Raw genomic sequence first — 16,008 nt, 5'->3', positions numbered from 1 at the left:
AACAAGGTTTTTTTTTTTTTTTTTTTTTTTGAGTTCCTCACATAGAATCATCTGAAGAACATGGAGTTACCAACAGTGACTCGAGTCCTTTCCAAACAGAACCACACTACCTTTTAACAGTTCAACTTTCTTTTATTACAATTTGACTTTCCTCTTGCTAAGCTGCTCTCTTATCTGAGAAAATGTATAATGTTAGGAATGTACATACAAAGACAGTTGAATAAGTCATAATGCTCTAAAATGGTTATGTTAATTTGTAGTATGCCACTTGGTGACAGTCTGAAAGACATTATTTTAAACAAAGGTAAGTAGGGGGATGCTAAGAGTCAGCAAGTACATATGTGCTGACTCTTATTCTAAGTGAAGCCTTGTTTTGTAAGAATGCATAATTGGAAAAAAACTACAGAGGCTCGGCTGGGCTCAGAACACTCCACATGCCAGGATTTCGTGGGCCTTTGACTGGTATGATGGGGGCTCTGGGCAGGACAGCTAGCCATAGGACCCCTGGGCTGACCACTTAGTCCAGGTGAACAAGATTCCCCCCACACCAGGCGGGTCTTCAGGGCCACGCCTGGTTAATCGGGCCCTGGGGGGAGGGGGTGAGAAATTCCTCCCTAGGCATCCAAAAACTACAGAACCGCGCGGGGGCTCACACCCCCGCTCGTACCTCATGTATTCAGAATATTCCTTATTCTTATGTTATGTTTTTCGTATACAGAATGTTCATTTTGTATTCTGCCCTTTCCCACACCCCTACAAACTCTTTTTTACTCCTTAACTCTCTAACCCCCCTCTCAAACATCACTAACCTACATTACTCTTTTTAACTTCAGTAGTGTACAATCCTAATCACAGTCCAAAGCTGTGCATTGTGTGTGACATCCCCAAACTGTTTCAAGATACATAAACATGGACACGTATTTCTTTAGAATATTTTGTGTTTTTTCTCTGACAGCTATAATTCTTACTAAATGTCTTATACAGTGATGATTCTAACCACTTTTTATCTTCTCTTTTTGAGCTGTTTAACAAGAATTTTGGTGGAAGAGTCCCCCCGTTTAATGCTTATGATTGTAACATGTCATGGGAATCATTGGAATTGTTCTTATGGCCCCCATATGCGCCAATAACACCACGTGGCATTGCTTCTTATTTGCCTAGGCACATTAAAATAGGAAAATACTATACATACAAATAAGATCCTATCTAATAGAGATTGGAACACACAAATCTTGTAGTGCAAAGGGACCTTACACCCTGAACATTGACATAACGACCTGGCACAGACCTCAGAAGAAAGGGCATAATCCATTCTCCCCTGAACCAGGGAAGCCATCCACGAAACATCCAGGCTGGTCTATAACATCACCTGGAAGCAATCCTCTACCATGGAAGACCTACACTGCTCATACTTCGACCTGCTCAAAAGAGACTTCCCTTAACACTGAGAAGACTTAACAACAACAACGACCTGCTTACAGGACAGGGCTCCCTGCATTGCCCTTTGATTGTGAGGTGAAAGGAGAGGATGCTCCACATCCTGACTTCAATGTAAAATATGCAGATTCTAGGATCTTTAATACAGAAACATGATACCAACAACAGAGACTGTGTGAAAAATAAAAGTGTGTTGGCACTACAGACAATGTATTGGATTGGACGATCTAGCTTGCCTGGAGCCTAGACTTGGTCTTGTGCCAGGAAACTTCAGGGGTCTGGTCTCTTTGTACTTAGGCCAAGGTTATTTCTTTCCATGTCCCTCATATTTTGGTGGGCCTATGCAAACAACAATTGCCACTCTAACACATCATTTGACATTTTTACTGTGCTCCTTTGACTCTAATCCTTAAAAAGAACTCACTTAAAATTTGAGGTTAACTTAAGCTAATATGCATGTATATGGAAATGTAAGAAAATACTATGCCTGTAATGTTTAAGGAGTTACGTAAGTTTTATGGCTTTAGATTACCTTGTATACTGTTAAGAAATATTATAATGTGTTACAATCTGGGGACTTGAGGGACAAAGTAATTGTACATGGATTCTGTCTTATTTATCTTAATGTTCTTTGGCTGAAATTTCAAAGTTAAGATATCAGCAAGGGGACTTCTGAGAATTATGTTATGGGTGATTGTCCTTCCACTGTAACTTTACCTTGTCCTCTTTCTTTGCATCCTTGTTCTCATAATTAAAAATAAAAATTAAAAAAAAGAATGCATAATTGTTTATTAGGGTACCTAGTGGTTCACAATTTTCATAATTTATTTTGAAAATCAAAGTATCATATAGATGCTTTCAACAAACATATGCACTTAGACATTATACTGAAATATTGCAAACTTTAGATTTTAACAAAGGAGACAAATGGCTGAGATGAAATTTCAAATTAACATTTTTACCTAGACAATTTAGCTCCCAAATTCTAGATAACTAGAGAATTGTATAATTATTAAGATAATTGGATACAAAAACCTTTTTTAATTTGGATTATTTTTACTTAGTGAGAAATATGTAACTTAATTGATTTAGTTATTTTTTAAAACACTGTAAAGATTCAATATGAAATGTAAAGATTATTCAGAATCCCATTAAACTTCCTTGACACATCATTTGACATTAATGTAGGTAGATGGGATTCATTGTATAGAATTGGGAATTAAGAACAGAAATCATAGCATTACTTGGGAGCCGCAATGGGTAATCTGGATGCCAACATCCACCAATTTCTTAAATGTTTAAGAGTTTATGAATAATATAGGACTTGGAGAGGTTCTAATTAATATGAATCTGAGATGCCATGGTAGAAAATGATGTGTTTCTTCTAAATTAATGACAAATTTAATAGAAAACTCTGGCTGGCTACAATATTAATGCAAAATATAATTGCTTGTATTTCTTTTCACAAATACATTCCCTAGAATAAAAAGTATTATATAACATTCCAAACCAATGTGTTTGTGTTAAATAAAACTCATATCTCTTAGGTTAAAAAATGTCATCATTTTAGCAATATCAGCATTGCTAACACCAACTAGTTGGTGTCTTTATTTTTAGGGACTGAGTTAAATTTTATTTTATCATTATTATTATTTAGTCAAAATCTCCTTGTGATTGGTTTTCAGGCACACAGTTTCAATACTGATTCTTTCACCAGTGTCTAATTCCTTCTGCCAATGTCCTCCCAACTTGTTTGCTTCCCACCTACCAATCTGCTTCTATGAGATTCACTTTTTGTGTTTACAGTGTGGTTTATAGTACTATTGCTGATAAAGTTTCATACATAACACTTTATTGCCTTTAGCATCTCCTCATTATACTCCCGGTTAAATATTCCCTCCATCATAGTCACTGACTATTCTGTTCTGTCCCCAAACCCTCTTGAGAAGCATGTTTCCTACCGAAGACCAGTTCTCATGTTTTTCATTTCCACTGGCTTTCGACATTCGGTATTACATCATTATATTTCTTTATATCCTTCATATGAGAGAAATCATTCTTTGTTATCTGATTAACTTTTCCTCTGACTAACTTCAATCAGCATGATACTTTCTAGGTCTCTCCATGTACAGAAAATGTCATGATTTTATCTTTTCTGGTGGCCGAGTAATATTCCATTATGTACTATAGCTTCTTTATCCAGTCGTCTATTCTTGGATACTTGGATTGGGTTTGGTTATTGTGTATAAAATTTCTTTATTCATTTTGTTTTTGATCTCTTAGAGTATAAATTCCAGTAGGAATTGCTGGGTTAAATTGTTATTCATTTAGATGAACATGAAATAGTAAAAACTAATTTCACCCTGAAAAAATGATGTGCTTCTTTAGCATATATGCAGAGCTCTGAAATATACTGTGCTTGGTCCTTAGATTCTGCCTGTGATACATCTCTTTTTTTTTATTAATATCTTTATTTAAACACCTTGATTACAAATATGATTGTAGTTGGGTTTCAGTTATGGTACATCCCATTCTTACAGAGAATCTGCTATGGCTTCATGCATGCACAAGTACATTGTCAGCCTCTTTAGTTTCTTGACCTCACACTTCCAGTTCTTTCATTCATTTTATTTCTGAATTAAGAAATTTTCCAAATTATTAGCTTTTTTTCATTGCACCTACCTAATCAGTGACTTTCCATTTCCTTCATCCAAAGTGAACAATATCCAAAGTAACCTCAGCTCAGCATGCAGGGATTGCTGAGTTCTGTCCCTAAGTTATCTCATTAGCATTCCAACTATTTGTCCCTGTATGAAGGGCTTTTAATCAGGTCCCTCCCTACCCCAGGCCATTTTGGACCTGCTATTCACTTACCTTCTCCAAATATCCACCTGTCTTCCTATTTTTAGAATAATTTCTTCTCCATAGACCCATCTTAGTTCCCTTGGTTCTTCTGAGATTCCTGGTTTCTGGGGTCTCCCTTGCTTGGTTCCCATCCTTGGCCTTCTAATTTTGTCCCATCCAGAAGCAAGATATACTGATACTTTCACTTATAAAGTGAAGGAGGTGATGTATTTTTCTACCTATTGCTTGTGTTACCTCTTATATCATCCAAAATATCATAAGTTTTGACTGAATAGCTGGATGAGAAATTTTGAGCGCAGCTGTAGTTTTTACTCTGGCACCCACACAATTTATGTGACTCATACCCTAATAATTCAGATAATTCTGAGAACCCCAAACTATAAACAAGACCACTGATTCACGGTTTCTGAAACTAGTTGAGAGGTATCTCTCAGGGTCTGGAGAACCCCAATATATAAATAAACCACTGACTCACAGTTCCTTAGAATTGCTGAGAGGTGGCCCTGGGTTGTGTGTGTAGGGTGAATAATGGTTTTGCTACTTACTAACTCTCTGATACCTTTTGTTTTGTGCCTTCATACAAAGTGAAGATAGTAGTGGTACTCATTTCAGTGACTGGTGAGGTGATTAAACACTGTATCAATAATTATGTCCCAGTCTTCTCATACCCCATCTACAGGGATAAACAGCAATAGTCTTTCATTTTCATGTACTTTTCTATGTACTTTTTTCACTACCCTCCGATAAAACAAGAGTAAAAACTTGTTAAATCAGGGAAAATTGTAACCAGCTCTTTATAGCAATAGATATCAGACCAAATCTATGATCTAAGTTTGGGGTAAGATAAAAATGTGAACAGACAAATAAAAACCATGCAGGTGAGAAACTCAAATGTCTCAAGAACTGGACTTGAAAACAATATCAAGTATCCTAGGAACTATCAAGTTCCCAGCCTAGAGCTGGGCTGAAACACTGGACCAGACCTCAGTATACTATTATCTATAAGACAGTTTTGCTTATCTTCTAATGTATACATTTACACCTAAGTTTCCTCTTTGCCACATTTATATGGTGGAACCCATATTTCACCTAATGAGGTATTTTTCTCAGGCCTACATCTATCACAGGTTTAAGATTTCCCTCCATCCCATTTAATCTGATTCACAAAACTCAAAGTCCCTCACTCTTTCCTGGAACAGAAGACAACCCATTTGTCTACAGGAGACACCTGGAAGAGGCCAAGGGACAATTGGTCTGAGGCAGTGAGTGGGAAAGTTACCTTGAATTCAGTTTCAATGTTGGCTAGCCTGGCTAACTCGTTGCTTAGCTCCAGTGCGGTGAGGACGGGGTCTTCGCTGGACAGGGACAGGTAGGCAGCACTTGCCAGTCCCTTGTAAGCATTCATGCGGGAACGGGAGTGACTGAAGGAATCCTTCCGCTGCTTCTCCATGCATTCATTGCACTTGCAGAAGTAGTCGTGGGGACGCTCGATACGGGCGCCCTTGAGCAGAAGGATGTGCACGATTTCATACTCCTGGCAGTGTGCCGCCAGGATGATGGGTGTGATGTCATGGGAGAAGCGTGTGCCATCCTCATCATAAGCATAGAAGTCATCGTCACGCAGTTCCTGCTCCAGCGGGCTGAGCGTCAGGCGCTGGCCCTGTGCAAAGGCTGGGTGATTGAGGATGGCCTCCACAATGCGCACGTAGCCCTTGCTGATGGCCAGCAACAGCGCATCCCCCACCCGCGCCAGGTTCTCCTTCTTCAGCAGCAGCTCCGTGACCTCCAGATGCTCGTTGCCCACAGCCAGTTGTAGTGCGTTCTGCCCCATGTAGTCCACACAGTTGAAGTTGAGGGTCTTGGACTCTTCCAGCATCTTCCTGACCACTGGGATGTTGCCATACTCAGCAGAGTCTAGGAATCTCTCTTCTTCGGGTGTCAGACTTGTGCCCTTCTCATTGAACATGTAGGCGGGACCTCTAATGGCCTGGCGGCGGCCCTTCTCCCTTAGCGTCGTGTGCCTGCGCTGCATGTTTTTGAAGGTGCTGCTCCCCAGCCTGTGGGAGAAAAGGCAGAGATACTCCGTTACTTTCCCTGCAAACCTGTGTGTGGGCTCTCCAGGGGGGAGATTTAAAAAATAAAAGCCTGTCCAGAGTACAGACGGGGGTGGGGTAGGGAGGAGGGAGATTTGGGACATTGGTGATGGGTATGTTGCACTGGTGAGGGGGGTGTTCTTTACATGACTGAAACCCAACTACAATCATATTTGTGATCAAGGTGTTTAAATAAATGTATTAATAAAATAAAAGAAAAAAGTTTAAAAAGCAAGAAAGAAATGATTAAAATTTTTCATTAACTGACACTGAGATTCTGACAAATTAGATGACTGAAATTGTTCCTGTTTGAATGGAAGAATATTGATTTAGTTTTCCAAAATCTACACTCCAGTTGGAGGGGAGGCCATGGAGCAGAAGTGGAAATGTTGGTTCTGATGGACTGTGGTGGGAGTTGTAGGTGGAGAGTGGGAATAGTGATGTTGCTCAGTGAGGAGGTGAATTGTTGGTTTTATGTCTGTTTGTGCAAAGCTGAGCAAGCTCCTGAACTTTTCTGTGCTTTAGCTCTCTGCAATTTTGCCTCTACAATGTGAGTGTGTGTGTGTGTGTGCGTGTGTGTGTGTGTGTGTGTGTGTGTGTGTGTGTGTATGTCCGCGCATGCAGGAATGGCCATCACAAATAATGCTGTCTTTGGCTGAGTGTGTCATCCCCAGTGAGCATCAATGTTCTTTGCTTACCATACTGCAGCACCACACAAGTGTGGCTCTGTGATTGTTTCTACACTTAGTGATTCATTCTCTAGGATTGTTCCTTCCATCTGAGTCCAATGTAGCCAAAGCCTACAGGTGGGTCTAAGAACAGTCTGGGCGCTAGGCCAGGAAGCAGCTTTCTGAGGATGCAGCCAGCATTTCTTAAGACTAAAGTTTTATGATCTGAAGTTTTACATGGATAAAAGAGCAGATCAGCTTGCAGGCCACATTCACCTCTGACTTCTTGGTCATTCCTGTTATGACACGGAGTAGAACTTAATACTGATATTACTATTAAGGGGAGTTAGCATCTTTTAAGTACTTATTATACACCAGGAACTACACAAAAAGTAGTATATTTCACAATTGTTACTCATATTATTCTGGTGTCTCCCTTATCCTTATGTCGGATGAAGATACAGACTTAAGTGGGGTTGAGGGAGGGTTAAAAGTCGGAAAATCTAGGGTAGAAATCCTGGTTCCATTTTTGTTAGCCTTGTGACATTAGACAAGTTACCTGGCCTTTACTATGCTAGGGATGTAGAAGTTCAAACTCCAAAGAATGGAAGCTGTAGTGGAATTTATACTTGAGCCTAAATACTGTATCCATATGAAGCCTCTTAAGGTCTCAGATGATTTAACTGTAAATAGACAGTTGGAATCAGATGTTTCCTAATGCCCTATAAATTCAACATCTTAATTTTTTCTGATTTTCCATTTGGTCATACCTACATTACCTGTTCTTTTCTAGTTGACCTCCTATTATTTGGTGATCAACAAATAAAAATATGATGGTATACATTTTACTCAAGAAGTAATTGTAACTACTTTTTATGAATTGGCTTTTTATTATAAGTTATTATCTATGCATTAAGAATACTCAGCATTACATTTCATCTATTTGTAAACAATTACAGAGGAAGACTTTTAAATTAAATATAATATGATGAGATTTTCATTTAAAGGTAGTATCTTGGGATAATTTAAAAAAAATAAACTTTATTTATCTCTGACTTCCTCAAGCCCTGTTAAAGGGCACCTTTAGAGGCCCCCTTTCTGCTTTAAAACACAGATGAGATTTCAGAGCTTAATATTGTAATTCTGTCATGGCCTTAGTTACACTTAGAAAAAGCTGCTAAACTCTTTGCAGGAGCAGTTTCTTCATCTGCAAAAAGTTAAAAAAGTAATTATGGACAGCTCTTTCAAAAGGCAACTGTGAGTGATAAATCCTTTTTTTTTTTTTTTTTTTTTTTTTTGGTATTTTGGGCCACACCCGTTTGATGCTCAAGGGTTACTCCTGGCTAAGCACTCAGAAATTGCCCCTGGCTTGGGGGGGACCATATGGGAACCCGGTGGATCGAACCGAGGTCCTTCCTTGGCTAGTGCTTGCAAGGCAGACACCTTACCTCTAGCGCCACCTTGCCGGCCCCAAGAGTGATAAATTCTAACCGCTCTGCAGTATTTTACTGAAGTGCTTTAGTAAAGGACTGTTGTGGAAAATATTCTTTTTTTTTAAGGATTGAGACAATTTATTAAGTAATTAAGCAACTTTGATTATAGAAGGAACTAGATTAAATTCATGTTCCTGGTGTTATTCAGAGAAAAAGGATCAAGAGAAGAGAAATCCACATATATTTTAGTCAGATCTGAAACAAAACAATGAAGATCCAAAGGAGCTAAAAGCAAGCAAGCAAGCAAGAAAGAAACAAAGAAATAAAGAAAGAGAGGAAGAAATAAAAAAGAACAAAGAAAAGAAAGGAAAGAAAAAATGAAAAGGAAAGAAGAAAAGAAAGAAAAAAGAAAGGGAAGGAAGAAAGGATTGAAAGGAAGGAAGGAAGGAAGAAAGGTAGGAAGAAAGGAAGGAAGAAGTCATTGTTTATTTGCTTCTGTGACTTACCGGGTAGTGCACAGAACTTATATAGTGGGAAAGATTCTTGAAATTCAAGTTCTTGGGCTCCTCCTGAGCCTGTTCACTAAACAATGCTATCAACCTAGGGAGTGAGGCTATTTGATGATGCCCAAGTTTCACTGTAGATTGGAGTCCCACAGATCCTGTTACTGGTGAAACTCCATTGCTGACTCATAAATACAATGCTGAAACTTTTTTAATAGGTTATTTTGGAAGGAGCAGAGGTGACTAAGTTGAACACTAAGCTTTGCTTCAGAGGATGCTATAAGCTTCCTTCGAAGATTCATTTGGGGGCACAGACTCAGGTGGACATTGAACTTCTTAAAGACTGATCTTTCTCACGGAATTTCATGGCTGGCCCTTTGACGAAGCTTTTACTCATCTCAGGATTTCTTTTCTGATTTTAGCCATCACAAATTAAACTGAGAAAAGGGAATTTCCTTTCAAGAGCATCTGAGCAGTGTGTTGGAGACGAAACAGCAGCTGTTGTAGAATAAGCTAGTACTTGAGCTTGATTCCATGTCATTTTTCCATTAGTGGGAGAAGGAAGAAGATGGCGAGGAGTTCAGACACCAAGGTCAAGGGTACAGAACTATTACACAGCAACAAGCTCCAGAGAAATTAATTAAAGAAAATATAATAACTAGTGCTCTAAGTCAGAGCAGAGAAATACTTCACAGGGAGCAGTCTAAATTCAGATTTGATATAAATATCTAGATTACAATACAGACAAAATGTTAATGTATTGTTGATTCCCTTATTAAAATAACACATAAGTGGACATACAAAGCAGAATATTAATATGCCTCTTTTTTAAGATGGAGAAACTGAAGTGAGAGAAAGACTAACCTTAGAGCAAATTATTCCAGTACAAGGGCCAAGTTATATAAATTTCAATGTTTTCATTGTAATGTTTTATCATGGTATGTGTATAGCTAGTGCTTGTCAGGAGATAAAAATTCTTCACCATTTGTCATGCGTTTTTCTGAATGACCTTGAAAGCAGACACCCAGATGTAGTGTGAAATAAACAAATCTCTCTCCCTGCCTTTGAAACCTCAGCTTTAAGATATGAATTTAGATGTTCACAAGATTGTCAATTCTGGTTCTTTCAAGTAGAATTTGTCTTTGATGAGCCTTCAAGTGATGTCTACCTAACTATGTATTAGTGAGACAGACTATTATTTTATTTTTTGGTGTACCAACTTTCCCTGGGACTGCACTCCCCCAAATAGGGATCATGCAGTTTATCTCCATATTGCTGGGATTCAGCAAAAAGAGGGTCTATACCAGACACTCAATTGGTAGTTGTTGACTAAATAATTTAGTGGCCAAATTACTACTTGTGTGGTATGTAAGACAGTCAGGAACTTACTCTTTCACCATTCTGGCACTTCTCAAAGTATTTGGTAGGCCTTATTCCCACTAAAGTTTCTTGGGAAATATTCTTTTTTAAAAAATAATATATTTATTTATATTTACATATTTATAAACATGTATGTAGTTGGGTTTCAGTTATAAAAAAGAACACCCCTTTCACCAATGTAACCTCCCCTCTACCAATGCCCCCTGTCTCCCTTCTTCCCCACCCCCTCCTGCATTTTATTTCTCAGTGACACAAACTATTCTGTGAGATTTCTTCCAATCTTTTGGGTGTTCTAGCTATAATGGGCCACAGGTATGATTTAGATACTGTTGGAGGCCTTTTTTCCTTTTTAGGTGCTTCTTTATAGCTCTAGTCCCCTCTTCTTTGCCCTTGTACTTCTGTAATTATATTTTTAAAATATTTTTTATTTTCCCACTTAATTGATGTATGAATTAAAAATAAAGTCATTCTACATTTAAAGTTTTACATCCTACTAATTTACATAAACACTGTGATAGGAATCCTAACATCTAGTTAATTAACTTCCATTTTATTTTCTATTTCTATTTCTATTTATTTTTCGGTGAGTACATAGAGATTTTATGACGTTAGTACATTTTATTATAATACAGTATTATCATATACTCACTATGTTGACTCTTAGAGCTTCAGACTATATTCATATTATATCAGAAAGTCAGTACTCTCTACTAGACTTCTTTATCCACCCATTTAAATATATGCATATCACTTGTCACATGGGTTATGACCAATCCACCAATGTTCATATGTTCAAAAGATAAAACCATTTCAACCATAGTAACTGTTGTCCAGAGCTTTAACTCACAATTTATTTGCATTGCTCTGATGAACTCTGGGGATCTTGTCATAGTTTTGGACCTAATAATGAGGAAATTGATTTTCCCTAAAAAGACTGTTCACATCTGATTGTCTCTCACTTTACTATATCTTTTTTTTTAAAAATGAACTTTGAATACAAATACATTTTATTTGCATGTTTTATTAAAGTAATGAGTGCTCAGACTCATCAAACACCTCAATTGAGATAGTACTTTTAATTTCCCAGAAATGCATACATTAACATTTGGTGTCATTGAGAAGAAGGGTTCCAGTAGAACAAAACTGTATTGGAGAGGAGGACTGATTATTAGATTCCTCTTGATCCCTCCAGTTGCTATTTTTATCAGGCTGCTCTTACAGATGCAGCAGCCAGTCTAAAGAAACCAGATGTCAGTGATCTATGAAAAGTGTAATTCTGTCCCCTCACTCCAGCTGCAAGTGAACATCACCATAAAGCCTTTTGGAAGACTAGGATTATGGTTGATCACCAATGAAGAAAAGACTATTTAAACGATAATGGTTATTTGGATGACTTTTGTTTTTGCTCATTTTAAAACAAATAAACTGCACAAGCACCACAAGGTTCTACGAAAATTATTTAGTTCACTCTATAATATTCAGTCTGTAATGTACTTCAACTCAGCACAGAATTAAACAAAGCCCAGTAACTGGGACTGTAACAGTTCAGCTCTGTGTGTCCTCTCTTAGTGTACATGATTTGAGTTTTAGAGTAACAGTGTTGAAGTAGTCAGTGATTTGTTATCTTCCCCTAACCCTCACATTTCTCCTAAAAAATGGAATTAAAAATTTGTGTTTTCATCTATTCAGAACCACAGGAAGATATAGCAATGTTTACCAAATATACTTGATATTGGAAAGCCTCTGTCCATGAATGGTCATGAAAATAATTTCCATAAAATCATGTTCAAAATCTTAGATTCTAAGACATTTAAGTGTGCTAAAATACAGTTGCTTACACTGTATTCTGTATGATACATCCAGCTTACAGTGTAAAAATGAAAGTTACTGCACATTGCCATGCACCAGATATTGTGCTATTTGAAGTATTTTAAACTCATGGAATGCTATATTTATAAACTTAAGCACTTTCCTTAATGACTAAGCTCAGCAGTTAGCATTTATTTCACATTAACCACATGCCAGGCACCATGCTGACAACTTTACATGCATTATTATTTTAAATTCCCATAAGCTGCCACACAGTGCAGGTGTTACTGCACTCCCATTTAACAGGTGATAAAATGAGGCTTAGATATATTATTCATCTTTGCCAAGGATTCACAGTCTGTAAATGGTTGGTCCATGATTAGGAGTCTAATTTGTCTAATTTCAAAGCCCATGATTTTTGTCAGTTTGCCACTGACAACTGTTTTCTTACTATATTTAAAATGTCTCTTTAAGACTGGCACACATCACAAAGAACAAGAACAATCAGTGTTGGTGGAGATTTGGGAAGAAAGGAACTCTCATTCACTGCTGGTGGGAATGCTATCTAGTCCAGTCCTTCTGGAAAACAATATGGCAATTCCTTAAAAAATTGGAAATTGAGCTCCCATATGATCCAGCTATGCCACTCCTAGGGATATACCCCAGGATTACAAAAACACAATACAAAATTGCCTTCTGCACACTATATTCATTGCAATGCTATTTACAATAGCCAGAATCTGGAAACAACCTAGACACCTGACAACTGATGAGTGGTTAAAGAAGCTGTGGTACATATACACAATGGATTACTATGCAGCCATCAGGTAAAATGAAGTCATGAAATTTTCTTATACATGGATGGACATGAAAATTATTATGCTAAGTGAAATAAGCCAGAGAGAGAGATAGATGCAGAATAGTCTCATAAATGGGTTTTAAGAAAAATAAAGGACAGTATTATAATAGTACTCAGAGACAATAGAGATGGCATTGGTGATGGGAATGTTGCACACCTCTGGGTGTGATTCAAAAACAAAACTTTAGAAATGATAAAAAATAGTACTGAAAGTTTTTATGCATTTAAAAAGATATTCTACTAATATATTTAAGAATCATGGTCCAAATTTGGCTGAATAAGTTGTAGTTTCACTATTAACATTGGATTTTATGAATTGTTTAAGCTTATTGCAGTTTGTAATTGTGCCTTAAAGAATTCATACTCCTAACTAAAATAGTGCCAGTAATTTGCTTGCAGTACACATATATTTTGAATAAAACAAAAAGCAATCTACCCCATCAAATATATGAATTTATCAGATAATATAGGAAGCAAAAATATCTATCTCATTAGACTTATTATACTCCATAGCATTGAAATACACGTTTTCAAACAATTTTGACTATGGGATTAAAGTTGTTTCTTAGATTTAAAGATGTAATGTTTTGGGGGTCAGAACAATAGATAGCAGGTAGGACATGTGCCTTGCAAGCAGCCAACTGGGTATCTTGATCTTTGACATCCCCTGTGGTTTTCCCAAGCACCTTCAGGAACATTCTTTTAGTGTAGAACTAGAAATAATCCCTTAGCACAGCTGGTGTGGACCTTCCCCTAAAGATAAATATTTTATTGATTCTGAATGTTCATAAACAACTTTCCACCAAAGACAGCAGGTAACAGCATTAAACCAAATGTTAATGTCAGTATTTTCAACCTACTCTAAGAACTAGCCACCTCAATAGAAATGGCACTTTTAATATATTTCTTTAATACTTTCTTACTTTTTAACTTTGTCTTTTTGGAACTGGAGAATTATGAAACTGAATATCTGACCAGTTAGAACTGAAACAATTATGATATTACATGCTTTTACTTACTCCCAACACATTTATCTTCGAATAAAATTGAAAATAGATATGTATAATATCTTGAGCATTTTATTAACCTCTGTGACAAAAATGACCTAAAATGAACATGCACTAGCCAGAAAGTGATGAGGCCCTTAAGTCGTGAAATGACAATTCTAAAAATAATTAAAGAAGCATGCTGAATATTTATCTGGATAGAGAAAAGTGCTTGCCTTTCCCAAAAAGAGGTCTGGCAACTCTCACCTAGGATGCCACATAAATCTGTGACTAGCCTCAGTGGGGTGCCACTGAGTTCTTCAGGTTTTTTTTTCTGGGTTAATTATTGCTTAAAGAAGTCAGCTAGTCTACATACCCGTAGGCTTGGAACAAGTGTTTTGTGAAATGATCTGTCCACCAACAATGGTTGGTAATTGTACCATAGAAATCTTGGTAAGTTGGAAAATAATTTAACTAATACCATGACTTGAAAGATTTTAGAGCATAAGTTTGAATCATAGCCATAATAAATATCCTGGATTTAATATAATTCATTCATAAATCCGAGAGGTATACCCTCTATTTCAGGAAATAGGACTGACCAGCAGGTGGCATTCTGAGGCAAAAATTCACTGGATTTTCCCAGACAGGGTCAATCATTATTGCCTCTTTTAAATCTACCCTAAATCCATTAAGCTTTTAAATTGCAATTAATGCCAATAGCATCCTGGTTATGTCCAATCATTCTTAAGTGTTTTTACAGCTTCAGACTTAGAGGGAGAGATTCTGTGTTCTAGAGTTGCAAAGGTTGTGTCAAAACCCTGCTCAGATTACATCTGTTATTAAAAGCATATTCATTATATGAAATGGTTGTCTAAAGGACATACTTTCAACAAAGAGAAGGAGAAAAGACCCAATATTTCTTTCTTCCCACCTGTAGTTCTTTAATAGGAACTACTTATTATAATATAACCCCATCTTTCCCCCCTCCCATCTGTACATGGAAATGAATACAACCACAAAAACATCACATCAAATAGCTGAGGTATTGGGGGGGGGGAAGGGAAGAAACCACGCACATACTCTATTCTAGGAATAAAACTACACTCCGGTCAAAAAAGGACTGGACTGCTAAGTTGAGTCGTTCATTTCTAAATGGCTTTGTAAACTTATACTTTAGTGAAAAGGAGAAAAAAAAATCCCCTACAGATGCAATAAATGAGAACTATTTCAGATCCCAATTTACAGCCAAAAATCCAAATATGCAGGAGAGGGAGAGGACAAATAAATAAAAGTTTAATTCCATATTTTAGTGAGATAACAACCTCAGTGGAAAAAAAATCAACATGAAAGAATTGTCGTAGCTGCTTACATTGAGGGCGAAATACGCAGGTTCTAGATGACTGGAATCCGGTGTTGAGTCTCTGGAATCTGGCTCCCCATGGGTGGTAGCCGAGGAGGCGCCTCTCTCCGTGGTGCTGAAGTAAAGAGCTGGGAGAGTGAGTGGAGTTGCGAGGACGTGAAAGCGCGCTCCTCGGTCCTTTGTGCTGCAATGGTAGAAACTCGCCTTCTGAGGCAGACTCACGTTACTGTTCTATTTTCTGATCTTGGGGGAAATTTCCCAGGGAACATGACGGAGAAGAAGCTCTGTGTGAGACTGGCATGCAGCGTGGTGCTGGTTTGACAGTCCCCACCCCCTCTCTCAGACAGTAGCAACTCTGCCTTCCTACCACAGCGCTTCAGAATTTCTACCTGACCTCTTCTTGCCCCAGAAAAGAATATCAAAGCATATCACACACAGTCATATGAAGATAGCAGTTTCTGACTTTTAGGAAAGAATATCCACATGCTAAATGAAAAGAAAGAAGCACGAGTTAGTTTTTTTCTTTTTCTTTCTTTCTTTTTTTTTTTTTTTTTTTTTAACCTGTTGTGTCTATGCATACTTAGGGAAGGAAGGAGTTGAGAAAACAAAAAT

The 16,008-nt window shown here is 37.5% G+C and overlaps 1 protein-coding gene across 1 annotated transcript in view; it reads right to left on the bottom strand.

Moving 5' to 3' along the window:
* The window catches only part of TRPC7 (transient receptor potential cation channel subfamily C member 7), a 165,091-nt gene extending 149,656 nt beyond the window's left edge, over positions 1–15,435 (bottom strand). Inside the window, exons 1-2 of the mRNA XM_049787363.1 lie at positions 15,406–15,435; positions 5,582–6,359 (exon numbers count right to left, since the gene is read on the bottom strand). Coding sequence (XP_049643320.1) covers positions 5,582–6,359; positions 15,406–15,407 — 780 coding nt within the window. The 5' untranslated portion in view covers positions 15,408–15,435. The remainder of the gene's footprint in view (positions 1–5,581; positions 6,360–15,405) is intronic.
* Between the last annotated feature and the right edge of the window lie 573 nt (positions 15,436–16,008).

The sequence above is a fragment of the Suncus etruscus genome, chromosome 14 (assembly GCF_024139225.1).
Source record: "Suncus etruscus isolate mSunEtr1 chromosome 14, mSunEtr1.pri.cur, whole genome shotgun sequence".
Classification (NCBI taxonomy): Eukaryota; Metazoa; Chordata; class Mammalia; order Eulipotyphla; family Soricidae; genus Suncus; species Suncus etruscus.
This window is presented reverse-complemented; position numbering and strand designations above follow the sequence as displayed.